This window comes from Colletotrichum godetiae (genome assembly GCF_030913485.1).
Source record: "Colletotrichum godetiae strain CBS 193.32 chromosome Unknown BDP55scaffold_34, whole genome shotgun sequence".
In the NCBI taxonomy this organism is placed as follows: domain Eukaryota; kingdom Fungi; phylum Ascomycota; class Sordariomycetes; order Glomerellales; family Glomerellaceae; genus Colletotrichum; species Colletotrichum godetiae.
In genome coordinates this window covers 283,867-309,663 of record NW_026851282.1, presented here as the reverse complement: position 1 = coordinate 309,663, position 25,797 = coordinate 283,867, and the positions used below count along the sequence as shown (strand labels likewise).

Below are 25,797 nucleotides of genomic sequence, written 5' to 3'. Positions count from 1 at the left end.
CCCGCCCCAGTCCAGTCTCGGGGATTTGTGGCTGCGGACTATCGCCACGTCGCCCCCTTCTCCGTTTTGGCCAGACACTGCGCGTCAGGCATAAATGGTTTTTTTTGCTCCCCTATTACTCCACAGCACAACAGCACCACTTCGGTCACCGTACCTGAGTTGCGGTCTGCGCAAACCATCCCACCATAACTAATTTCGACCCTTTTTGAGTCTTCAAATGGCAACCAAAATGGTCCCCATGGTTTTCCTTCAGGGAAACAACCGGTTCATAAGCTGAAACCTCAAACCCGAGGTTTTCTTTTCTTTTCCGATACCACAGATTGCGATTCTAGCCTTTCTTTTCATTTTGTCTTTCTCTCTTTTTTTTTGTTTGCTTGTAATTCGCGGGCTGAATGGGGGGGAACAGGAAGAGTGTGGCGGAAACCGGCGTTTGAGGCTCTCGCGACTTTGCACAGTCTGGTTTGTCTTATGTTTTTTTTTTGTCAGAATACCTAGAGAGAGGGCCCTAGAGAGGCTTTTCCCTTTGTTTTACGCGCGCGCACCCAAATGTCCGATTTTCTCTAGAGACAGAAACACCAGACAGAAGGTCCTCTTTTTTTTTTTGATAGTTGATCAATGGATTGCAATTATCACAATCGAAGTTGTCTACTTGTACACTTTTGATGATGCCTAACCCAAGCTATCAGGCGTAAGGTAAGTATTAACCCCAAGGAGCTTGAGCTTGAATAACGGCCTAGCGATGCCTCGCCGATGAGAATCGAATGAGGCAGCACTGGTGACTCAACTGTCATGTTCCCCCTCCGTCTTACATGCGCCAAAGTGCATAAACCCCCGCGAACCACAAATGCTCAAAAGTCGAGTGGTCAACCCAAGGCTGTTCAGGCAGCCTGCTTGTGTGTGTGTGTGTGTGTAACTACTACCCCAAAAATATACCTTACAAGGCAGCTGAAGAAGCGAATCTGCTATACGAATGAATTGCTGAGAATGACTCGATGCTTGGCAAGGATGGGGGGGGGTTCAAGGTGGATTGTTTGCTTTACCTATGTCTGCCTAGTAGGCTCCCTACTACCTACTGTCCGTTCCTACGCATTGAGCGAGCCGTACTTTCTCATCATCTCGCGTTGTTCAACCTACCCCTTTTTTCAAGTATCGATGATGGCGGTAAAGCACCATATATTCAAGCATAAAAGAGGTCAGACGTCAAGACTATGCGGGACGGGGCGCGGCATGGTTTACCGCCATACAGAGAGGGTAATTAAAAAATAAAAATAAAAGGGGGATTCGGTGCTTCCCAACGTCGGCGCTTACACCTCGAACTTGCCTCTTGATAACCCGACTCCATGTCCCTTATACCCGCCTGTGAACAATCTCAAAATGGAGCAAGAATTAAAGACAAGACTGAAGACGGACGTAGTGACGCCATCTAGCAGTTGAAGGGATACCGGAATCAGTGACACCGCCACCAACCAAGTCTTCCCAAACATCTCTTTTACCGGCAGCAGTGCTTTTCCAATATCTGAATCGGGGTTTTTGCTATTGCCCGGCATCAGAGGAGGGCTCCTTTGATAGCTCGTTTCTTGGTGTACTATGATGGCATAAAGTCAGAGTCCAGGCATTCGGATTTCCCAGCGCGTGAGTAACTTACCTTCCATGTCCCATGGTGACGGGGTAAATGATTCAATACGGCGAGATTCAACCATGAGAGGTCTGCTTGATGAGGCCTCGACTGATTACTATCGTGGGTGGTGAAAAAATGCTGTCGACAATGAGATGACTTCACCCCTCAAGGGTTGTTCCCTCAGCTACCATCTCGATCATTACATCATTATCTACAGGAGTTGCCAAGTATTTCCGTTTTGTTTACTGTCCTGGTTATTTCATTTACAACTCTGGTACTCGCTCATCACTTCCCTTGTATCATGGACGGAGAATCAAGAATGTGGTCAAGTCAGGTCGTTAAGAATATTTTTTACTGATTATGAGTTCTTGTCAATATGTTCAGGCGTTTGCCATGACGTATCCTATCCGGTCTGCGAGTCGGCCATCGGTCCAGTAATAATGTGAAAGCAAAAAAGAGAGGGGCCAGAGCCTCCTCAAGACGGTATGACCGGTTGTCGCACAACCCCGCGCAAGAGAATCAAATACTCGTACAAATACATTGCGCGCTCTGAAATTTTTGTTTTCGCTCACAAACTCCACGTGACCATATGTAAGTGATGTTGCCAGTACCGGGCAACAGTTAATGTACTCCTCATTGCTTGGCCGTCTTCTCATCTCCGGCCTTCTCGTTTGTGGTTTCCTCCCGGGGTTCTTCTCTGATCGAGTTCTCTCGAGAGACCCCTCTCCTAACATTGTTGTCAGAGTCGTCGCTATCCCGACGTCTCCGGTCAGCCGGCTGCCAGTTGGCGGCAATGCCAGCAGCCACGATGCCCGCCATGACGGTAGGAGCACCGAGGGCCGAGTTAGAGCGGCTGCGCGAGCTGCGAGAGCGCTTGCGGGACTCGGGTGTTGCGGCAAGTGAGCCGAAGCTATCCTCTCGTGTTGGTGTAGAGGGTGACTTGATAGAGTTGCTTCGCGAGTGTGACGGGCTGCGCGAGCGGGCAAAGGTTTCGCGAGGGTGCTGTACTGCGAACTTGAGGTTGTTCAAGCGTCCACCCTTCATGCGCTTGATGAACGCCAATTCATCGCGGACATCCGACAGTGGCTCTGGGTACATCTCGAATTGCTCCTCGTCTGAGACTGTGAGGCCCGGAACAGAGTCCTTGGCACGGCGTTTGAGATAATCGGGGATGAGACGCTCAATCAGAGCGTCAGGGATGAGGCGGATGACAACGCCAAACGGAATCGAGATCAAGCCGAGAATAATGGCCATAGCCCACTGAGTCCCGGTTTGCCCCTCGTCGGCGATCTGGAATGCGGCTCCGCCAAAGAAAATAATGAGAATCTGTCCGCCAATCATAATGGCGCTGATGCCAACGAAGAACAAGTTCTTTGTCATGCCCTCAAAGATGTTGAAGTTGTTGTCCAAGCGACGGTTGCTGCGAAGTTGTTAGTTTTTCAGGTTCGATATGACGAAGAGAGGGTTTACACTTACTTCCACTGGTTGAAGATCTGCATCCACACAAAGGTGTTGAATACCAAGGTGGCGATCTGATCATCAGGGATGTGCTCCGGACCAGGAACAACGGTTTCCTTTCCATAGAAAAGCATGAAGGTAATTGCGAGTTGGTACACAGCCTGTCCGAGAATCATCTTCCACATCGTGGTGGTGATGATCGAGGCATTGCGTCTTTCAGGCTTTCTGTCAAGAACACTATCCTGGGGAGGGTCCGTGGCGAGGGCAAGGGCTGCGAGCGTGTCCATGATCAAGTTAACCCAAAGCAGTTGCACAGCAGTGAGGACTGAAGTACTGCTCACAGCAGTAACGAACGTGAGAATGACGGCGGTAACGTTAACCGTAAGCTGAAACTGGAGGAATCGTTTGACGGCATCGTTGACAGCACGACCCCACTTCAGAGCCTTGACAATAGAGTTGAAGTTGTCGTCCATAAGAATAATCGAAGAGGCTTCCTTCGCAACCTCAGTACCCGCAATTCCCATGGAAAAGCCAACATCGGCTGTCTTGAGCGCAGGGGCGTCATTGGTTCCGTCGCCGGTCACAGCGACAATGTCTCCCTTTGCCTTGAGGCGCTTCACCAAAATGCGCTTGTCCTCAGGGCTAGAGCGGGCGAGAACGCAGAGGCGCGGGATAATGGCCTCTTGCTCGGACTTGGTGAGGTTGCGGAACTCAGGACCCTCCATGACAAGTCCATTAGGTTGCAGGATACCACATTCCTTGGCGATAGCTTCAGCCGTAAGCTTGTTGTCTCCGGTGACCATGCGAACCATCACGCCCGCCTTTTGGCACAGCCTAACAGCCTCGGGAACTCCCTCGCGCAAGGGGTCCTGAATGCCAACCATACCAATGAAGGCCATAGTTCGGAACATGAAGTCAAAGTCGACTTCGCCTCCATCACCGCGGCGGACATTGCGAGGGGGCCACTGTTCGAAGTCCCTGTAGGCGATGCCAATGGTTCGGAGTGATCGGGAAGCGTAGGTGTTGATGAGAGTGTTGATCGTCTGGAAGTTGGCCTCGGTCATCTGGACGAGTGTGGCATCCTGAGAAGGGTCACGGAAAATCTGGTTGCACTTTCCGAGGACAATCTCGGATGCACCCTTTACGTACACTCGGGCACCACCTCCTGGGAGCTGAACGACGATTCCCATACACTTGCGACCAGAATCGAAGGGGACGAGTTGAAGAATCTTTGCGTTCTCGCGTTCCTCAGCGACAGGACCCATGCCAAAGTAATCACGCGCCAAGAGAAGCAGCGCAGTCTCTGTTTTCGATCCAACGTATGTCTTCTCGCCGTCAACCTCTCCTTCAAAGGCCGTAGAGTTGAGCGAGATCGAGTTGACGAGGATTTCCTTGACCGGTGCACTGAGCATCTTGGCGAATTCCGCAACGGATATGTCAGCAGACGCATCGAGAGCGGAATCGTCGCCATCGTTGGAGCCGGAGGGGCGCAATCCGCCAAATCGATGAGTAGTACCAATAGTGCCAGCAACCACCTGCATCTTGTTTTGTGTGAGGGTACCGGTCTTGTCGGAGCAAATAGTGTTGGCATTTCCCATAACCTCACAAGCCTTGAGATGCCTGACGAGGTTTTGATCCTTCAGCATACGTCTCGTGGCAAACGATAGGGCGAGCGTGACGGCCAGGGGAAGTCCTTCGGGGACTGCGACGACGATAATAGTAACAACAGTAATGACGATGTTAATAAAATCCTGTCCCTTTTGAGCTGAGGTAACGGAAGGTGGTTGCTTGGGGAGCTTGACGAGGAATTCGATGAACAAAACGATGAAGAGCAGTAGACCTGCAGCACCTCCGAGCTTGGCGATGTATTCGGCAATGATATTGAGCTTCGACTGTAAGGGTGTAACCTCGGGGTCCTCGTCCAAAGCCATGAGAGTCTTGCCGAAAGAAGAGTGGATGCCGGTCGACGTAACCATGAAAGTACCAACGCCTTCCATGATTCTGGCACCAGATTGAATGAAGGGATCCAGCTTCTTGGGGTCATCGCCGTTCTGGATAGCCGTAAACACTTCCTCGCCATTCCGTTTCTTGATGATGTCCGATTCTCCCGTAGCTTGAGACTCGTCACACTTGACATTGAAGCCCTCAATCAAGATTCCGTCGACGGGAATCAGATCACCCGGCTCAAGGTGGATAACGTCTCCGGCCAAAATATCGTGTACTGACAGTTCAATAGTCTTTCCCGAGCGGACTACTTTGACGTTGCGATCCTTCTTTCTCTTGTTCAACTTTGCGAATTGCCTCTCTTTGCTGTAATCGTTGAGGGATCCCACGATAACAACGATGGCGATGGCGACCACAATAGCAACACCTTCAACCCATTCGACCTTTGGTTCACCGGGAGCGTGCGGCAAGCCCACTGTCTGGTAGATGCCGATAGCGAGTGAAACTACCGCGGCAGCTGTCAGAAGCATGAGAACCTTGTCTTGGTATGTGATCCACATTAGCTGAAGAAGAGTCTTGCCCTTCTTCTCAGGGATCCGGTTATCCTTGAAAACGCGCTTGCGGTCGGAAAAGCCGCCGTCGTCATGCTTAGCATGGTGACCAGTGTTTTGTCTCGCGGGGGCCGTTGGGGTTTCGCTCTCCTTGAGATCCCCAGATGAGTGAATGTGAGCCGTTGCCTCGTTGAAAGAGACTTGACCATCCAGGTGGACCTCATCCAAGCTCAATCCGGCCTTACGATCACTGCGAAGACCCTTGGCAATGCCAGTTAGTCCTCCGAGAGCGTAGTATGCGCCCAGGCTTTTCGGGTTGAACATCTTATTCAACTGGCCAGGCGTAAAGGCAAAAGGGTTGTTCTCCGCAATAAAGTCTCCTTCGCTGCCCTTGTCTGGACGCAGGGCGCTGTCGTCGTTCATAATCTTCTCGTTGGACATGGGGCTGGGCTTCACTGTCTTTTCGGTTGACTGACTCAGTACAGCAATAGTCTCGCCCTGGGAAGACATGTCGTCGGAATCGATAGAGTTCTGCCGGGAGCGCAAGTTGCTGGGAACAGCCAGGAAGGCACGGTCGTTGCCTCTCAATGTCGCAACAGGACTGGACACATTGTGCGGGCTTTGGGGCCTGCTGCTGTCCTTGGCGTCGAACGAGGTGTCGGCGCGAAGCTTCGGTTTCGGTGGTTTCTCTTGAGAAGCTGACCACGGAGCACCAGCACCTTCCGGTACGGTCGTCGGGCTGACTGGCTCATCTTTGGGCGATCCAGTTGAGTTGGACGCGTCTTGCTGAGTCTCCTGAGCCATGGCTGGTGCAGGATTTGTGGTGTCGGCGCCGGTGGCAGACGGATCTATGGTAATGGTCGGGCTATGAAGGAATCAGTCAGTTCTATATCCTCCAACTATTTACTAGAAGGCAAACAGATGCCGTGGACCGCAAACGTACGCTCGATTTCTCCGTTGCGGCGCAGGGCCATCTTCTGGGGTAGAATTCGGATCCATGATTCCCGATCAAGCTCAACACTGCCGCCTTGGTGCGGCGCCGTGTGACGGTAAAGCGAGGCTGATGGAGGCCGCCAGTGTGGACGAAAGAAGTGGTAGCGTGAGGCTGTGCCGGTAAAGGAAGGAGGCAGCCGGGCGGCGAAAGGAGCGACAATGACCTGAGGAGGTAAAACTATTTTTTTTTTGAAGATATAACAGCGAAAACCTGTCGTCGATATTGTAGACTAGGTTGATTTTGGGGCGCGTGTTGTGGTTGTATTATGCGGAGCGTAAAGGCGCGTGTTGTGGTGTGATATCGATGAAGGTATCCGTGGTCGTTGGTCTCGGCAGTGGATATCGGCGAGTGTATGAATACACGACGTCCCAAGATGGATAGAAGTGATTTTGGTAAGGGAAAGGATGAGTTGGCTAATGTTCCCTTTGTCTCACTCTACATTGCGGGATGCAAAGGAATGGGCAGCCAGGCAAGCAGAGAAAAGAGGAAAGGCGAGGGAGTGATGCGATGGGAGGAAGATGGGACGTTGAAGTCCGTTTCAATCAAACCAAATCCAAATCCAAATCCAAAGCGCCTACTCGGAGCCAAGACTGGAGTAAGAAGAGCTTTGAGACAAGCCGGCGTCTAGGTGGCTGGCTGTCTTGGTAGTGATGTATCCGTACGGCCTGGGGGAAAGAGGGACCTTGGGGGCAAAAGAATGAAATCCAGGTCGACACGACAGGACGGGATGAATGAGGAGGTTTTGCCCCTTGTCACAGTCTCCTCTGGAAGGGCATATCGAGGACGAGTGGGAGAGGCGGCGGTTGTGCCATGCCATGGTCTAGAAAAGGTGAGTGAGAGTTTGGATCTCCCACATGTGGTGCCAAGAAGGAGGCAGTGCAAAGAAGTACACCTTATTGGACGGAGAGAAGGTCCGTACAGGGGTGAGCCGGTGCACTTTGTACTGGGAGCGCTGCTACTCCGTTTGCGGCTTAGTCCGCCCGTCGTTGCTGGAAGGGGTCCCAGTAGGTAGCTTGTCAGGAGAAAGAAGCTCATCAACGCCGTACATCCCATGTATCACCTGCTGCCACCTAGTAGGTATTCACCACTATCTGCCACCTAAGGCTACTCCCAGCTACATCTACTCCGTAATGCCTGCCTCGCCCTCTCCTCATCACCCAAAGGGTGGGAAGATCCACTCCGGCCCCGTGTGGGGCAACTTGCCATTTCACACGGTACGTTGCCAAGGCCAAAGGTACCTTTTTTTTTCTTCCATCCCTTATTACACTAGACCCTTCTCTCTCGTATGCTGCCTACCTTACCAATACCTACATCCTGGCACTGCCAGTGTGAGTGAGTGACGCCCTTTCCAGCCGAGTCCTTCACATTCATTCCATCAGAACAGACCATCTTTTGCTTTTTTCATGGGTTGGGCCCCTTGAGAAGTTCACATTCGATCAAATGACGCCAGCCGAACCGCCTAGATTTCGAATATCCCGATCCTCCGTTCCCCAGACATTGAATACGGTTTGCTTCTGCTGACTCTACAGCTCGCCAAACCTCATTCCTCAACTTACTACACATACTCCAAACATCTAGGCGGTTACCACTGCTACCTTGGCTATATATCATGCGTAACCAGGTGGACTTATTGGCCAAGGGTGTTTTGCTTGGAACAGGCCATGAATCAGGATGACAACACGACGACTGCCAACTGGATACCTAACATCTATGGAGTAATTACTTCGTAGTCGCTCTTATCAAATCCAACGGATACCTCACGCTCCACAAGTCCACCGCCGGCACCACCTCAACTTTGACAGGAGCGTTTCCATGTTTCTGCTTCTTTCGATTGCAGCTGCATACACGCACGCATCTGGTTCACTTGTTTCGACGTCGTGTTTCTTCGCCGCTGCGGCACCGAGTCTTACGAGCGACCCATACGAATATTGCGTACTCCGTAGGCACTCATCGTACAAAGCCCCACCAATCATCTAGCCATGAGTCTGGTGCCCGTACACCCAGAAACCGTCATCCATCCCCGAGGCTGAGCGCCAGGTTGACTCCCGACGCCCGGCGGCTATTGAACGATTTGTCTAGCTATGAAGGAATCAAGCTCCCTTTCAACAAACCCCAAACGAGGTTTGGCTCGCCTTGGCTGATACTGTTAGTCGCCTCACGGATAAGCAACTTGAATCACCGGGCTAGGGTCTTTCTGAACCTGCCACTAGAAGAGCAGAACAACATAAGTTGACCACGCCTGTTGACTCCCGTGCAAGCCCAGCATCTCGATAAGATGTGATTCCGCCGTTGCGGTAATCTTCAACCGCCCATATGACCATTTCCTTAGGCTCTGGCAAAGCAATTGGAACTTTCAAATCCAAAACACCCACAGTGCGACAAGGTGGTTGATCGGGCTAGACGCGGGTGGGATGGCAGGCTGCAGTGGTGAGGCGATGGCCCAAGATCGACAGCCAGAACAGCATCCTGCAGCACAAAGCTTTCACATTTCCAATAATTGACCAAGTCATTACTCTGAAAGTCCCTTCTCCCCGTGCCGCATCTTCTCTCTCATGGTCTGATACACAACGGCGGCTTTTCCGTCGTCTTGTGGCTTCCAAGGCTCTTCCATGCGGTGCTGAAGCAGGCGTTCTCGGGACGCATACCGGCCATCCACGTCGAACATAGCGCTTTCGCTTTCTTTCAGACACTTGTGCCGTATCACATCTAGATGATTGTGCCTTGCCTCTTGTCTGGTTTGGTCCGGGGTACCGGGGATCATGGGCATACCACAAAGCAAGGACGTGCCTTGTCGAGCGAGTTCGGACCATCGCATTCCAGCAAGCCGTCTCGGAAGAGATGAGATGTTGCATCACAAACCACATCTGACATGTAGGCCAGTCTGCAGAATACCTTGCGGTGTGCCTCGGCGATGGATTCTGCAAAACTCATACTCACACCATCTGCCGTGGACACAAAATGGCGCCAATAATTGGATAGAGATATGGCGACATCGACCATCCTATTCTGTTCTACGGCTGTCTGATGGCTCGATGGGATGTGCGCGGTGGCTTGCCCAGTCTGGCAGGTCGGGACCGGTTGTTTGATACAAGCAGCAGAAAGTGCACCAACAAATCAACCATCGGCCGACTGGTGTCCGCTTGGTGGTCTGTTTCTCTTTCAAGGCCGACATCAGGTACACTGTTTGTACTGTCTCTACCGATACCTATGTGACTCTCAATACAAAGTACCGGCACGAGGTTCAAAGTTCAACGGCGGGGCAACGCAGCGACAGATGCCAAAACGCCAAGACAAATTTTCATGCCAACGCTCGATGGGGCTCTTTGGGATTGCATTCGAACCTGCATGGCTTGTCCCTTACCTTATCTCAAGGTTGGACAGGGTCAGGGTTTGCACAGGATATGCCGACGCTCGCCTCAACTGAACTCCATCGTTTGAAATTCCACGAATTTTTTCTGAATATGTATTGATTGTACAGATATTTGCGCGACGACTATTTACTTTTTTCCCCCGTTCCTCTACTTACTCTGCCATCAACCGCAACAGCGGTCACACCACTATCGCCGCACAAGACCAAAAGAGGCACCGCAGCCAATATAGCGACAAGGTTCCTACTCGATGATCATGCATAATGACGAGTGACTCGATTCCTAGTCGCAGCTCTCACGTTAGATGGAACCCCTCCTCAGATTCGAGAAGGATAGTGCGGCTTACTCCGAGTTGATCGCGCACATCTGACGTCTTCTATGAACGGTCTCACTTGGGACTTGTTCTTTAACGAAACAATTACAATCCCTCCCGCAGGAGCCAACCAGGAACAGCTTCACTATCAAGTATGTCTCAATCTCACCTCTGGAAGATGTGCATACTTCAGGCTGAGGCACAAGTCCGGGAAGTGGGTGAGCATCGTTTTCTAGGCGAGCGAAACCTTCTACACTTCAAACATGCCTATTCGGGTCCAACTTCGTCCATGATTCTATGGTGGAAGAAATAGAGTACGAAGTACGGAGTATCCGTACGGACCCGGGCCAGAGAAATTCCAGCAAGCACTGGGATTGACAACCACCCACAAATTTCATCGCATTCCCCTCAGCAGCTGTCATTGTCAATGAGTGCAAAGTAACAATAGGCGAATCGCTTGGCATCCATAACCAAGATGATGCCAAGGCCAAAGTCGCCAAATTACGACAGTGGCCGCGTCTGTTCAAAGATGAACAATAAGACGGCAGGTTCTCTGATTCATGCCGCATGAGACGTTTTCTCCTATCCTGCAGAGGCGCAAGAGTTCAGAGTTGCAGTTGGGTTCTCCAGCGCAATCTTGGCCGACTCCGCTTGTTTGTTTTGGCGCCCTTGGACACGTTGGCTTGCTTCGAATACCAATTACCATCCCGTGCACCCTCGCACCGGAATGGCGGGTGCCCACTACTTAATTCCGTTACCGACATGAGAGGCATCGGGGCCCTGGCCGAATCGGACGGGCATGGGCCACCCGTGTGGACGTGGGTGAAGCAGACGGCGCCACGAAGGTCCAGACTTTTTGCGTCTTTGAGTCTTTTGAGTCGTTTTCTGGAGCTCCACATCCCAGCTTCCCGCGAATGCCAAAAACCTGCTGTTTCTCCATACTCGGCCTTGCCTTGCTGGCTGCTCTCGTCTCTTGTTGGCCCTGGGCACACGATGCCATGCCATACGTTGGATTCGTGCCCGTTCTCGGTTACCGCTCTGGGCGCGCCCCAGATGCCCGGTCTCTTGACTCAAAGTGAGTCGATTCGCTTAGCAGGGTTTCCTTCTCTGCATTGTCATCATCATTCCGGTACTTGTCTCCCGGCCCTAACCCTCGAGGGACCGATTTTGAGCTGCGGAATGCTTGAAAGCCTAGATGTTCAATGGTGCCCACAAAAGTGCCTGGCGCTATCTTTCTAGTGCGCGTCTGGGGGTGTCCTGTCGCGGCAACCTAGGTCTGGTGAAGGCCTAACAAAGACAAGCCCGTCATCTCACAACTTTTGACAACAGCCTCTGGTAACAACGGAGCCTGACCGCAGTCCGATTCCAAAGAGACTAGCCGCCCTAGAACCAGGTAGCCTCAACACCTGAGAAGGTCAGAATTCCAATCAGCCGACAAATCCGTGGCCATAGCCAGCATCAACCTGTGGTCAACTTAACACAGCAGTTTGCTCCGGTTGCTTGTCCCCCAACCATCCGAGAGCCGACGAAACATCAACATCTAACCATCCATCAGCCAATGCCGTTAGGCACCGTCCACCATCCGACCCGAGGCCTCTTCACCTCCGCATCTTCCCCCGCATCACGCAAAGCTGCCGGCGGTAGATTCAGCACATTTGCATTCGGCCCAGTCAGCCAGCAACTCAAAAGAGACAGACTCAACTACGGAAGACACAAACCTTATCGTTTCTCATCCGAAGGCCAGTATACTTACTTCTTGACTCGCCGGCTAAGCAGAGTCCAAAAAGACTTCAACCTAGCTTACCAGTACACTACGGTAGTTGACTTCCAGCTGAGCCGGAGGAGGCCTATCAAGCTGTCAAGTTTCGTCAACGACATCGGACCCCAGCTGACCCTCAACCCGCTCGGCTCCCCCTCTCTCAGACTCGCAACTCGTGATATTCAGCTTGACCTGGTCACCCCTTCCAAGTCCCAGATTCAGGTCTAGACTTTTGCAAATTCAACACAACCACAACCACGACCGCAGCTGCCGACGAGTGAGCGGCAAAAAACACCAAGCACGAGAATCCAGTCCACCTTGCCCCCTCATCTTGCTACGTTGCTACCGCCCGCCGCCCGGACTAGACTAACAGATTGTCTCCGCTATATCTCCCACGGCAAGGTATCATTAGTAGTTTATCTTTTTGCACGACCAACCGGCTCGCACGCCGCCATCAACCAGACGTCGATCGAATTGAGGCTGAGCAGCTTCGGAGCGAAACTCTCTCGGCAACCACTGCAACCCAGAAACTCGTTGATAACCTATCATTTGAATTCGGGAACGAGAAACATCGGGTCAGCCAGCGGCGTGGCGATCTGACACTCACCCTCGCCGAAGCAACTTCCTTCCACATAGGCACATAGGTAGCGCATAGGATCTCCTACCCTTCGGATTCTTGATGCAATAGGCGGCCTCTGCAGTAGGAAAAGGACGCCGTGTTCGTCGACGCTCTTCATATCGAATACGCGCTATTACCAACAGGTCTCGACTGGGCCTCTCTTGTGACACCCAGTCGAAGAGGCAACCCGGTAATACCGTATATCCCAGGCCAAGTCATTGAGGCTGTGCTTCGCCGGTAACCCGATTGTTTCACTACACCACCCCAACCCACGTGTGGTGTATAGCACCAAAATTGTCTGACGGACACCGTAGTGAAATTCAACCTGGTGTCACCGAAACAAACCCGTCGACAAATCTCCCAGACAGTATTACTCCATAGACTGGCTCGTTCTCGCGCGCCCGCTGTGCGATACTAATGTCCGGGATGCGCGGGTTGTTGTGTGTAAGTGTGTGAAAGTGGAAGTGACAGTACGTGGGCGTGGCGTCAGCTTGCCTTGCCTGCGGGGCTTTGCAACGGGGCCGCAGATGAAGGGCGGTCATGTCAGCCCACAGTCCGAAATCTCCGGCTGTCAAACAGACAACTTACAGCTGCCTCTCTTTGAACATCTGAACAAGTTCAACCTCGCCCAACCTTTTTTTTTTAATCCAATGGAATTGAACATACGATGACACGGTAACAAAAGACCGTTCTTTGTGTACTGCGGAAGACGAAAAAAAAAATGGGAACATGGTTTGGTTGTGTGTGTGTGTGTACTTTGTGCGACCCCTTCTTGGCAACGCTTGGCAAACATTTAGATACTGTGCTTGCATGCAGCAAAAGTTGCCTCCATCGCCGAGGAGAATTTTTTTTAAAAAAAAGCCAAGTCGTGGTAACTTGTTAGTTCCCGCAAGACTTGGCAATGCCGGATGTGAGCCCTGGTAAGGCGTTAGAGGGAGATCGTTGCGTCTTGGCAATTTACGACATCACGGGGTATTGGGGGCATGATGATTATCTCAACGACGGTTGGTGAAATTTGGAAAAGCCGACCAAATGTTTTTTTCTGGTTCAATTCTTAGAGGGACGAAAACCAGTGTTCCTGTCTGCCTGCCAAGAAATTTACCTACTGCCTTGTAATGTTTCTGTTGGTATAGCATTGTGATTGTTCTTTTGTTTGTGATTCTCGGCTGTTTCTAGATTTGAATATACACGCGGGAACATATATCGCGAAGCTCTCTAGGTGCCTACTTTCGGAGTCTGCCTTGCCTCTTGTTTCCAACCGCACATCCGTAACTACCGACGCTCCATCCTCAAAACCAACCCCAAGAAAGGGAAGCCGAAGGAGGCAAGAAGACAAAAAAAAAATCCGCTTTACCGTCTGCCTAAATCAACCCGTCGAACATGAACCATGTCACCATCCGCCGCAACACCACCACCACCACCATCAGCAGTAGCAACAGCTGGCTCAACCCCAAAGAACCCACCAACAGCCACCTTCAACGTCTCCTCCCAGAACCCAGCCACCACGCCCCTCAGGTCCCCGCCCGTCTGCTTGAAGTCCGGGAACGAATTCACCTCCAGCAGCCAAGGCTTCGCCTCCTCGTCCACAAGGAAATCCAGCCCGAACACTTCAAAGGCATTACCCAACGGCTGGAAATGAATCGTCATCTCCCGTGCGGCAGCTTCAAAGATTTCGCCCGTGATGTTGCATATCCGCTCAAAGATGCCGTCCGCCGTAGCAGCGGGCAGACCATCGCCCTTTCCAGAAGAAACCAGATCCCAGAATTGCTTCACGGGCGGCAAGGCAGACTCGCTGCCCCCCTGTAAGCACGTATTCGTCAAGTGCCCATCCAAATCCGCGTCCTCCCACGGCGCGCAGTAGGACTTGCCCGCAAACAGCGCCAGCATCGGCTTGTAGACGTAGACGTCGAGGCTGCCTACGCAGAGGACGTACGTGCGGATGTGGAACTTGCGCGCGTCCGAGGGGAGGAGGAGGGGCGGGTGGATGTACGGCTGGGCGACGAAGTGGCGGAGGTGCGAGGTCGTGATGTAGTCTCCTCCTCCTCCCGACCCGCCTTCGCGTTCACCACCCGTAGCAACAGTAGCGTCTGCAACTCCTTCGTCCTCGTCTTCGTCCTCGTCATCGCTGTCGGGCCTCTCCTCCTCCCATTCATCAAAGATGCCCTGCAACTCCTCCATCGAACTAAAGAGCCGGATCCCTTGTCCGCGATCACTCATCCCCGGCTTCAGAATCCACCACTCCTTTTTGTCTTCTTCTTCGATGCCCTCGTTCCTGTCCATGCTCTCCCGCAGATCAAACGCCTCCACGAGCGCGTCGTCGAGGAACTCGGCATAGTCCACCTCAAAGTGCTCCCCGCGCTTAACGTGCGTCGTGAGTGAAGAGGAAGGGTGCTTCGCGACCCAGTGGTCCACCGTCGACGAGAGGTAGTGTTTCCGAATCAGGGCTTTGCGGATGACGTAGCTGTTTACGAGGGAGCTGGTCGGGTATGCGGCGACGTGGTCGAAGTCGAGGGACTCGTAGGGCGCGATGTGCAGGATTTTGGCGTCTGGTGAGGGGAGGCTGGCTGCGAGGGTGGCGGTGGGTTCGTCGTCCTGCGGTGAGGGGAGGAGGGAGTATGCTCCCGGGAAGAGGCGTTCCATGGCTTCGAGGATGAGCGGTTGGACATACGGGTCCTCGTAGTTGATGATTGCGTGGAACTTGGGGTTCGCGGCTGTCGTTAAGGCTGTTGTCGACTGCTGGGCACCAAAGGTGGAACTTCGCATGGGGAGTCTAGTTGACGAGCGAGTGGTTTCTGCTTCTGCCTTTGCGGGCGCCTCAGTTTGCGGGCTGTCACTACAGAAGAGAAAAGGGGTAAGAAAATGATTCTCGTGTGATCTATTGTCTTCTCCAAAAAGCGATCGAGAGCAGTAAGAGTACATGCCGAGCTTGCCCCCAGAGTGAGGCCCTCTAAATGTCTTGATCATCTCATTCATCTCTAGATGTTTACGCTTCATGCATGCGTGTAATAACGTTCAGACATCCTACCCCGGCTACATCGCCATGTCGCACTCTTTCTCTCTGCCTGCATCTCTTTCTCGATGATGCAATGCTCATGCGCACCTACACCTCTTTAAAATATCAAGGGCTCACTTACAGAATCAGCTCCTTCTGATGGAGTTCCTGGGAAGCATGCCAGAAGTTGGCCTTGAGAGGCGTCACACTGTGAATGGTCAGCATCCGCATCGTTCAGAAGGGGCTTCAAGTTCATCAATATCAGGTCGTGGCATCACATACCTCGTGTAGCCCTCCTTCACAGCCCATCCATCGTTGCCAGGGGCAGCCTCCTCAACGCTCTGATACACATCCGTGAACCTCGGCGCCCACTTGAAGTGCTTGTGTCGATGGCTCTTGGCAACTCCACCCTCATCCTTTGCCCCCTCGCCCCCCTTCGGCTTCTCAGCAGACGTCTCCCCAAACGCGCCCTCGCGAATCTTCTCCTCCTCCTCATCCTCATCACCAGCATCGCCCTCAATCTCTTGAAAGCAGCTGCCATCGCGCCAGTAATTCTGCAGCATGTTCGTAAACAACGTCTTGTGCGTCTCCACACCCTCGACAAGCGGCACGTTTACGCTATACAGATCCACCTCGTTACCAGCAGGCCACTGCTGATACAACTTCTCAATAACCTTGACCGAGTGCCTCGCGGCGCCCTCGATAATAACAGGATCATGGTTCCGCGAGAAGAAGGCGTAGCTCAGCGCAATCGCCTTGCTCTTACACACCGCCGCCTCAAGCGCACCGCCCAACGTACCCGAACTCAGCGCGAACACGGCCGTCGTGTTGCGGCCGTAGTTGGGTCCGCTGACGACGAGGTCGACCGGCCCGCGCTCCTGGAAGAAGTGGTGCAGGCCGATTTGCACGCACGACGCCGGCGTGCCGTCGACGAGGATCCACTCGTCGTCGGCGCCGTTGGCCGAGGGCCGGGCCGTGGTCGTGCCTTCGGTGCCGAAGAGGCCTTCGGTGGAAGGGCGGTAGTAGAGCGGCTTGACGGTCTGGCCGATCATGTGCGCCTTACCGATCCAGGAGCGCTGGGTGTGCGGGAGGCAGACGGAGACGACATGGCCGGCTTGCTGGAGCTGGTGGACGAGGGAGTGGACGTAGGGGGAGGAGTGAGGAGATGGCGGGCCGTCGTCGTTGGTGAGGAGGATGTGCATTTTGACAGCTGGCTTGTGCTTTTGCGTTGTTTGAAGTCAGTCAAGTCGAGTCGAGTTGAGTTGAGCGTTGGTGAGGTAAGGTCTGAAAAGGGAGATGAAAGTCAAAAAGATTTCGGGGTTGAGGAAATTGCCCCGCGGCAGGACGTGGATGGCGGGTCTTGGCTCAACACTAAGGTGCTAGATGACCACGAGACTTTTTGGGCACGAGTTCAGGATTTATGACAGAATTGAGTTGATGTGATAAAAGCCAGTGCTCCTACAATGTTCAAGGCGAGGAAGATGAGTTGCTAAGTCTACCCACCTAATAAGTGAGTTTCTGGATGAAGGAACTCGGGACAGAGTCTCAGAATGCAAAGTGGGATGGAGGGGTTGCAATAGTGGGGCAAGTTGACGTTTGCCAGACACGGAAGGATACCCGGTGCCCGCTCTCGGAGGGGAACGGCATCCCAAGCCAACGTCGGGCCTGCCCACAGCACCGACGTGGTCGGGCTCTTTCGTGGCTTACATGAGCATCTGGGATGCCTGATTCATTGCAAGAGCATTTTCCAAGTTGTACGTTACGCTACGGACGTGTAATCGAATGTCACTTCAAAAATCACACAAATACTTCGAAGGAAAATTGGTGCTATGTAAAATCGTTCGTGTTGTCCTAGTCTGCAGACTTGTGAGAACTGACCGCAGCTCTCTTACTACACGCAATGTCAGCCCAACATCATGATGGAAGGCTAAACAAACGCCGTAATCCCAATCCCTCCCTGCAGGCTTTACAAGAATTGTCCAGTACAAAAAGTCTACCCTAGTAGAAAAAGGGTATCTGGCTGAGGATACCGTTGGTATCCACCAGCTAATTTACCCCTTGTCCAGAAAGTGAAGTAACCATTACACAAAAGCCCATCGCAGGATTGTGCTTCCTCCTCCCGTAATACCGATCGAAGCGAAGTAATGACCCAGACTCCAAATCGCTGAGATGCGCAAAGACCGATACTCAAAGACGAATTAATTGTACAGGTATCAAGTGCGAGTTCGCTTAGGAGCAGAAGCTTCGAGCTCGTCGCCCGCACGCTTTGTGGCACTGCTTCCGTGGCGGCTCTTGACACGCGGCCAGTCGTCAAAGGGACTCGCACGAGTCTTGCGTTTGATCGGTGACGGTTCTTCCGCCTTCAATCCAGAGCGGGTGGTACGTCTGGTATCCGGTGGAGTTGCGACTGTCTGACCAAACTTGGGTGCCCTGGGAGTTGCTGGAGCCTCTTCCTCAATCTCGGCCGGGGTCTCTGGCGCATCCTCGATCTCGTCGTCGTCCTCGAGGTGATGATCTTCGATGTCAGTCACGGCTTCCTCTTCCTCGAGAGTGGTGCCTGTAGCAGGCGCCTTGGGCGCGACAGGGAAGAGTAGGCGCGGCTTGATGGCAGAACGCGTGAGTGGTCTGCGAAGGCGAGATTCGCTTGAGCTGCCCTCTTCGTCGTCTTCATCTTCGGGCTCAGCGAACTTGCGGAAGATCTTCTTTCCTCGGCTGTGAAGGGGGTTAGCAAAGTGCTTTTTTCCTAGGAGATATGGGAGTCAACTTACAAAACATAAACCATGCCATCCTCGCGCTGAAGCGCATCGTCGACGCCCTGCGCAGCTTCTCCCGGAATCGCGACCTTGCGCTTGCTGCGACGGCGCGGGGGCTCTCGGTCGACGGTGACGCTATCGCCATAGAACGGATTGTCCACGCTGGAGTCGGGTACAGGAACGCGGTCATGCGAATCGGTGAAGATCTCAATCTTTTCCTCTACTTCAGTGGCGGTGAAGCTCTCCAACGAATTGCCTGAATACTTCTTCGGGGTTCGCTTTCTCTTGGGTGTGGCCAGTGCCTCGTCGTCATTTGCGAACAGATTGCGCGCGACCGACTTGATTTGCGCAGTTTGCTTCTCGGTAGGTGCCTTCTTGGGCGTCTTGGCTGGCGTGGGCAGCATACCGCTGCGACGAGTCGAGGCGGTGTGGTTCGATTGGCGATCCATCTTGTCAATTCCAAGCGACGACGCAGAGTGCGATGAGCTGTCGGCAGTTAAGAAACCTGAAGCGCGGCGAACGGAATCTTGCGCAGGTTGGCGCTTCTTCTGAGGTGTAGCGGCAGGCGACATGATGGCTGCAGCGGCGGCAGACGCGATGGGTTTGCGAGTTGATCGAGGAGGAGTGCGGTGAGTAGGTGGTTGCGGAGAAGGAGTTCGGTTTGCAGCTCGACGAGATGAAATGCGTGCCGACTTGCGAGGAGAATAAGGCTCCCAGTTGTCGCTCCAGCCGTGTTTGGGTGTCGGTGGTGTGCGAATCGTAGAGGGAGGAGGTGAAGGTGTTGATGCAGCGAAGGCGGTGGCCATTGTGTCGAAAAGGGCAGGCAGGCAGCCCGGGTCGTCTGGTGGTGGTGGACCGGTCCTTCCTGTTCAGATTTCTTTGAAGGCTTCAATTGCGCATGTAACTGTTGGTAAAGGTGAATAAGCGCGCGGTGTTTTTTTAGCGTCGGGTTGCGGTTGCCGCCAAGGTGAGGTGATGATGATGATGATGATGATGATGGAGGGGGGATAAGGTAAAGTATGTGAGAGGCTCAAGCTGAACTCCAGCAATCCGAGTACCAAGAGGTGAAGCGACCTGATGAGTTTCAATAATACTAGGCAACTGTAGAGAGGTTGAAACGGTTAAGTTTGTGATGTCTCTGGTTGCTCTGGCTACAGGTGATGCAAGTGAGAAGTGGATGTGTGGAATGGGATGGATGATGTTCGCGATCATGGGGCGGCAGTTGGGATGCAAAAGGAAATGGTCTCAAAAAACGTGGGAGGAGGCTGGAGGTTGGGAAATGTTAGAGGCTGGGGAGTCGGGACGGGGTGAGGTGAGGGTGAGCCGAGCGTTTTGCAGCGCACCAGCCCCAGCCCCCCGTTTTGCACCTGCACCTCACCACTCAAGCCTCATTTTCCTATTCAAATTAAGCGAACCCCACCATAGCAGCGGGGACGCGTCGACTACTCAGGAGACGCGAATTTTCGCGTAAAATCAACAGCACTCAAAGGTACCCACCCGTACTCCTTAGTCCGTCCACTGCGAGCTGCTGTAAAGCACAGGCAACTTTACACTGACTTTCCCGTCACCTATAGGCTATTCGCATGTAAAGTACTCCGTAGCGCAGGGTCTCCACTCCAGAGTGCCCCTCACTCGCTGCATCCCACATTTTCCCCCAAACGGCCGGGCACCTCTAATCCAAAAGACTTGATCTATCAACAAATAACGTCACACTCGACTCTGCGCCGCGCTTCCTGCCGGTACAGACAAGCCAGACCACACTTCGACCGAACCGTTTTTCAATACAAGCCTGGAGTGACAATAGCCGCATAGGGCAGAGCCACACCCGATTTGTAGCTGCAGCTCAACGCCAACTGCCACTACCACCATGGCTGACTACACCGACGAGTCCATCACAGAGGATATATGGGTATCTCCTGGCCACGAGGGTAGAGCTGCACCTCCCTCCGAGCGTCCCGAAACCCCTAGAACACCAAAGACTCCCAAGACGCCAAAGACGCCCGCGAATCAGACCCAGAACGCCCCTTATGATAGAGAGGCTTCTCTGCGGAAAGAGTTGGAGGGAGTGCGAAACATCAATGCCGCCATTGAAGGCATAATCAGCACCCTTGACAAGGCCAAGGGCAACATGAATGTGCGCCGCCCTGCGATAAGCTTCTGTGAAGTGAAACCAGCTGACCTCGCTCTTTAGACTGTTGGCAGCACTGTGTCAAACGCATCCACCCTCCTCAACACCTGGACCCGCATCCTCTCCCAAACCGAGCACAACCAGCGACTCATTCTAAACCCCAACTGGCAAGGCGCAAGTAACGACTTGGTACAACTCGAGGCAGAGACTGTACAGAAGCAGCAGATTGCCGAGAGACGGGCGGCTGAAGAGGAGAGGCGGCGCGAAGCGGCTCGCCGGAAGAGAGAGGAGGAAGACGAAGAGCGACAGAGACAGGCCGCAGTCGGCAGTGCACCACGTGGCCGAGGAGTTTCTCGTGGCCGTGTGCGAGGCACCTCATCGACGACCCGCGGTCACAGCTACTCAAGTAGCACGTCGAGGATCGGCAGAGGCGCGGCGAGCGTTCGCGGTGGATATCGGGGGCGAGCTAGAGGTACGGAGTAGGGGGACGATACGTTTTGTTTGTGAACGAGTACCGATACCCAGAAATGAATGCATCCAAATGGTCGGCCTCCGGCTAGCCTATTTCTTCTTGAAGAAGTCGCTCATCTTTTTCATGCCCGTGGTGTTGACCTTGCTCAAGGCCTTCACACCTCGCGTTTGGCTGGCCTTCTTCTTCTTTTCCTCTTCCATCTTGCGCTTCTTCTCAGCGCGAGCCTCCTCCTCTTCTTCGTCGAGCATGCGCTTCCTGGAGTAGTCGGCCATGGAGCGGGATGAGGCAGCTTCTGCGCGAAGCTTGGTGAGTTGGACCAAGTATTCGTCCAATGGCGAGAAGTCGACACCTGAAGTTTCCTTGTCGGCAAGGAGCTTCTTCAGAACCAACGTCATGCCTGGCGCAACATAGCGCGAGCAGATGAAGCTGAATGCAACTTTGAGCCGTTGCAAGTTGGTCACCTCGGTGGATGCTTGGATAGCACTGACGACGGTCTCTTCGGATAGTTCTCCATTTACAGATGTGGCTGCTGTGGAGACATTGGACGTAGCTGAAGCTTTGCTGTCGGCAGTTGAGACTGATGACTGGGATTCAGCAGATTCGTTCCGTGGTGTTGACGTATCTGCTTCGTTCGCGGCCACCTCCACCTTGACAGCTTGTGACTTCTGAACTTGGATAGGAGCTTCCAAGACTTTCTTGACAAATTTCTCGTCCATACTGGCAGGAAGTCCCTTGGAGCTCATAGACCGTGCCTTTGAGAGAATCTGAAGAACAAGCTTCTTCTCGCTCAACCGGTACATCTTCTCATCGCCGGCATCAACAGTATCGCACACGGCCTCCATGCGTGATTCAAGAAGCGTCTTCGTCTTGGGGCATCGCAGAGCTTCAGGCATGTGAGAAGACGAGGTCGAAACTGCGTCGAAGTGGTCGTCGCTGGAAAGGAATAGTCGCTTCGTGTCTGTTGACTTGGCGGTGCCAAAAAGACCTGGGACCAGTAGGAATAGAGGGTCCACGGCTGTCGCGACGAAAAGGTCTGCGCCGTTGGTGACTTGGGCTTCAAACCGAGATACGTCCTTTGCGTCCGACTCCTCCAGTGGGCCAGAGGGTGTCTCAATCATCCAGCTCCTTGGTGTAGTCTTCGGCGCAGCAACCTTTGTAAACTCGTAGATGCCCGTCTCTGGGCATAGTAGGTAGCGGGTGAGTTTGGAGTAGCGAGGGTTGGGAAGAGAGACTATGCGAGCCTCACTGGTAGCTTTTTGGGGGATAATGAACAGTTGGGGAGCACTTGACGACTCTTCGGGTAGGGTGTATTTGGCCGTCGAAGAGGCATTGCTCGACTCGGTCTTTGCGGCCGGTGCGGCTTTGGTCGCTCTTGTTCTCGCCATGGTGAAGATGATATGTGTGTAGGAGTCGGGTTGACGATGCTCAAGGAGTGATTTACACCGGTACAGACCAATTGACCAGAAAGGAATGACAGGTGGTTGTGTAAGAGGTCTAAAGGAGGATCATGCAATGCGTAAAAGGTTGAATGGGAGCAGCCAAGCTGATGGTAGTCAAAAGTGAGTGGGACGGAGATACCTGGTACTTTCCATTGCGATCGGTCGTCTTTGGACATTTGGACCCTTTCTGTCCGTGCTCTGGTAACGCGACGACGCGCTGAGTTCAATTAAAAAGTGGACCGCGTCCCCTGGGGCTTGACGCGACTATAGCCAATGAAAACGTCGTAAAGCCATACGGATGGACCAAGGTACTCCACGTCAAACTCCTCTTCTCAGGCTAGTCTGACCAGGCTTATCGTGACGACGAGGTTCAGATGCGACAATTCGATAACGATTTCGAGGCATTCTTACCACACTATTCGCACTTTTGCTTTACATTGTTTTAGGCCGTCATTTGGCTCTCGTACTCCGACGTCACTCCTTTAGCCGCATCTCACGCCCTTCTCATCGGTCGCTATCGTCTCCTTTTTCTTTGTTCGCTCGCTGTCTGTTTGCCAGCACAGACCCCTCGTCTCAACTATCATTCGAGTCTTGCGCCAAACGAAGCTGACAAGGCCGGCTGGCGGGTCATGGGCTTGTGGCGTTGAAGCTTCATCAAGTGGTCTTTTCCGGAAGGCGGACTGGACATACGACAGCTACGTTCTCAACTACATCATTGTGATACCCTGGCAAGATGCCTCTTGGTTCGTAATGAATGGACATTTTCAATGATCAACATCATAACATCAACATAGCGCCCCCACCCGACGAGCCCCAATGGCCTCCCCGATCCCCTCACGAAGCCCTCATTAGCACCCCGAGCGGCCGCGAGCGCCTCAGGCGTCTTCAGAATCGAGGATCACCCTCTCCTTCACCGTTGAAGAGGGGACGAGCAAACTCCACTTTATCTACACGATCGGCGAACTTAATCGACGAAATGGACGATCAGGAGGACGAGGATGAGGAAACACTTCAACTAAAGTTGCAGGAGATCCAGGCCAGACTGAAGTTGAAGAAGTTGCAGAGCGCAAGGGAAAGGACGGAAGGAGCTCCACCGACTCAAACAAGACCGACCTCGAAAGGTTTTGGGATCGGCCGGGCACTATCCAGACCTGAACCCCAGGCCACCATCGAGGTACCCGTGTCTCCAATCCGAAAGACTCAGCCTGCACCACCAAAAGCATCGCCGACTCGGGTTCCGCTCGGAATCGACAAAGGGGTCAAGAGAGCACCAAGTGTACTGCGGAGGAATACAAATCCTCAAGATGGACAGCAACAGGTCGGCGGATATCTTCAACGGTCACGAACTCCTGCTCAACAAGAGATATCACGGCCACTGAGCTTCAACGAGAGGCTGGCCGCAGCAAGAACACAAGAGGTCGACCGCCAGGGATTGAGGGAAAGAGTTCAAAAGCTCAGATCGGAAACTTTTGATATTGGGCAGAAAGAGATTGAGCAGTTCAAGGAAAAGGCGATCGACATTCCTGAGGAAGAGGAAGCTGCACCGCATTTTACCAGGGATGAAATCCTTGGTGGAATGAGCAAAGCGGAACCCAATCAGCGCAAGCTAGACTCAATACCTGCGCTTCCAGCACCATCGTCCTCCAAAGATGAAGATGACTCCCGAGGTCTCTACGAAGCTCCGCCGGACTGGATGATGGCCGGGCAGAAACCACAGAGGCCGAAAAAGGTTGCGCCAGCAGACGTGCCAGAGGCCGAAGCGTCGGCCTTCGAGCCATACTCCAGCTTTCATCTCTCACAGCGCATTCTTCCACACCAAGTCTTGACAAGGACTTTGTCTGGGAAAAAAATATTCAAGTTGCCAGACTTGCTGCAGAAGGTCAAGGCTCCAGAGTTTCAACTTCCAGACATTGAGCAGGATATTGTCGTCTTCGCCGTTGTCGCAAAGAAGTCAGAACCCCGCTCTCACAAGCCTCGAGCTGACCAGAATGGCAAAGAATCAGACCGAGGGAAGTACATGGTCGTCACATTATGCGACCTGAAGTGGGAGCTGGAGCTGTTCCTCTTCAACTCGGGGTTTACACGCTTTTGGAAGCTTACAGAAGGCACAGTGCTGGCTATCCTGAACCCGACCATTATGCCTCCTCCAGTTGGCCGAGAAGCCACCGGCAAGTTCAGTCTAGTGATCAATTCTGACGCCGACACAATCATGGAGATTGGAAAGGCCCGAGACTTGGGATTTTGCAAATCCATCAAGAGAGATGGCGAATTCTGCAACTCCTGGGTCAACAAGAAACGAACCGAGTTTTGCGAGTTTCATACCAACGAAGCGGTCTCCAAGCAGCGAGCAAGTCGAATGGAGGTCAACACCATGGACTTCGGCGGTGTTGGAGAGAAGTTCAAGTGGAAATCGAGACAGCTTGTTAAACCAGAGGCCGAGAAGAAATCGGGAAAGTACGACCGAGAAACACATAGCCATTGGTTCGCTACGAAGTCAATGAGCTCTGCTTCGCTCATCGACGGAGGTCAGGCACTCATGGACAGGAGAGAAAAGGAAGAAAACCTGAAGAGAAGAATGCTTGCCCAAGAGCGTGAAAGGGGCATCATGTCGCGTCTGAGTAAGATCGGCGCTGGCACGGGTAAGGAGTACATGCAACAAACAGACCGCAACCGTAACCCCACCTCCGCGTCAAACTTGCCGTCATCCGCGTCAGCTTCGAACATACTTGGGGCGCGACAGAAGCCCGATATTAAGAGTTTGGGCATTATGCCTAGGAATAGGGAACTGGCCTTACACCTCAGCCCTATAAAACGCAAGAGACCACAGAGTGCACAGTCCAGCTCCTCGGTCGGTGCACCCTCGTCAGCGACGGCCACAACAGGGCTGAAGACCGGTTTTGGATGGGGCGGCAATCTCAAGGACAAGCTCGCCAAGATGAAGGAAGGTGAAAAGCTGAATAGCGACAAGCCGCCGGTGAGGAAGAAGACGAGGTTCGTGACGGAGAAGGGAATTCGCGAGGCTGGGAGGGAGAGTCTGGGTATGGACCTGCCGCAGGCGGTTTCTTTTGAAGATGACGATGACGACGATTTGATTATTGTGTGAAGACAGCATATTTGGGAAATGGGTATTCATGCGAAGGCGACACTGGTCGGATGGGACGGGAAGGTTATGGGCTTGAGAATACAAAGGGGGGGTTTTCTCCCATGACTCCTGGATGGAGTTCGCTTGAAGCGATTATGGTTACCAACTACAGGCTACAGAAAAGGATTTCAAGACAGGATATCACGTCAAAAAAGGACGCTATTTTGATCATGTTCTGGTTATCTACTCGGTACTCTGTGTGATTATGATTACACCCCGTTAAACTTGGCTAAGGTACGATAGACTG

General features: G+C 53.0%; 7 protein-coding genes across 7 annotated transcripts; 3 read left to right on the top strand and 4 right to left on the bottom strand.

Annotated features, from left to right (window-relative positions):
* Window positions 1–1,975: 1,975 nt before the first annotated feature.
* On the bottom strand, window positions 1,976–6,879 carry BDP55DRAFT_236739 (calcium-translocating P-type ATPase). The gene is made up of 3 exons (XM_060566184.1): window positions 6,515–6,879; window positions 3,095–6,436; window positions 1,976–3,038 (listed from the first exon to the last, which is right to left on the bottom strand). The coding sequence occupies exons 1-3, from the start codon at window positions 6,568–6,570 to the stop codon at window positions 2,252–2,254; spliced, it is 4,185 nt and encodes a 1,394-aa protein (XP_060426988.1). The 5' UTR covers window positions 6,571–6,879; the 3' UTR covers window positions 1,976–2,251.
* A 4,281-nt stretch (window positions 6,880–11,160) lies between these two features.
* On the top strand, window positions 11,161–12,233 carry BDP55DRAFT_634492 (uncharacterized protein; the record flags this gene model as incomplete). The annotated part of the gene is made up of 2 exons (XM_060572667.1): window positions 11,161–11,321; window positions 11,699–12,233. 2 exons carry the CDS (start codon window positions 11,161–11,163, stop codon window positions 12,231–12,233), a joined length of 696 nt encoding a protein of 231 aa, XP_060426987.1.
* Window positions 12,234–13,974: 1,741 nt separating this feature from the next.
* BDP55DRAFT_634491 (survival protein sure-like phosphatase/nucleotidase) lies at window positions 13,975–16,818 on the bottom strand (the record flags this gene model as incomplete). The annotated part of the gene is made up of 3 exons (XM_060572666.1): window positions 13,975–15,571; window positions 15,759–15,824; window positions 15,899–16,818. 3 exons carry the CDS (start codon window positions 16,816–16,818, stop codon window positions 13,975–13,977), a joined length of 2,583 nt encoding a protein of 860 aa, XP_060426986.1.
* A 552-nt stretch (window positions 16,819–17,370) lies between these two features.
* BDP55DRAFT_770555 (uncharacterized protein) lies at window positions 17,371–19,643 on the bottom strand. The gene is made up of 2 exons (XM_060581089.1): window positions 18,385–19,643; window positions 17,371–18,328 (listed from the first exon to the last, which is right to left on the bottom strand). The coding sequence occupies exons 1-2, from the start codon at window positions 19,173–19,175 to the stop codon at window positions 17,830–17,832; spliced, it is 1,290 nt and encodes a 429-aa protein (XP_060426985.1). The 5' UTR covers window positions 19,176–19,643; the 3' UTR covers window positions 17,371–17,829.
* Window positions 19,644–20,236: 593 nt separating this feature from the next.
* On the top strand, window positions 20,237–20,980 carry BDP55DRAFT_557464 (DASH complex subunit Duo1-domain-containing protein; the record flags this gene model as incomplete). The annotated part of the gene is made up of 2 exons (XM_060569697.1): window positions 20,237–20,503; window positions 20,561–20,980. The coding sequence occupies 2 exons, from the start codon at window positions 20,237–20,239 to the stop codon at window positions 20,978–20,980; spliced, it is 687 nt and encodes a 228-aa protein (XP_060426984.1).
* Window positions 20,981–21,058: 78 nt separating this feature from the next.
* On the bottom strand, window positions 21,059–22,354 carry BDP55DRAFT_557343 (ribonuclease H2, subunit B; the record flags this gene model as incomplete). Its single annotated transcript, XM_060569688.1, has 1 exon — window positions 21,059–22,354. The coding sequence occupies one exon, from the start codon at window positions 22,352–22,354 to the stop codon at window positions 21,059–21,061; it is 1,296 nt and encodes a 431-aa protein (XP_060426983.1).
* Window positions 22,355–22,738: 384 nt separating this feature from the next.
* On the top strand, window positions 22,739–25,766 carry BDP55DRAFT_671593 (uncharacterized protein). The gene is made up of 2 exons (XM_060575465.1): window positions 22,739–23,151; window positions 23,203–25,766. Exons 1-2 carry the CDS (start codon window positions 23,142–23,144, stop codon window positions 25,509–25,511), a joined length of 2,319 nt encoding a protein of 772 aa, XP_060426982.1. The 5' UTR covers window positions 22,739–23,141; the 3' UTR covers window positions 25,512–25,766.
* The last annotated feature ends 31 nt before the right edge of the window (window positions 25,767–25,797 follow it).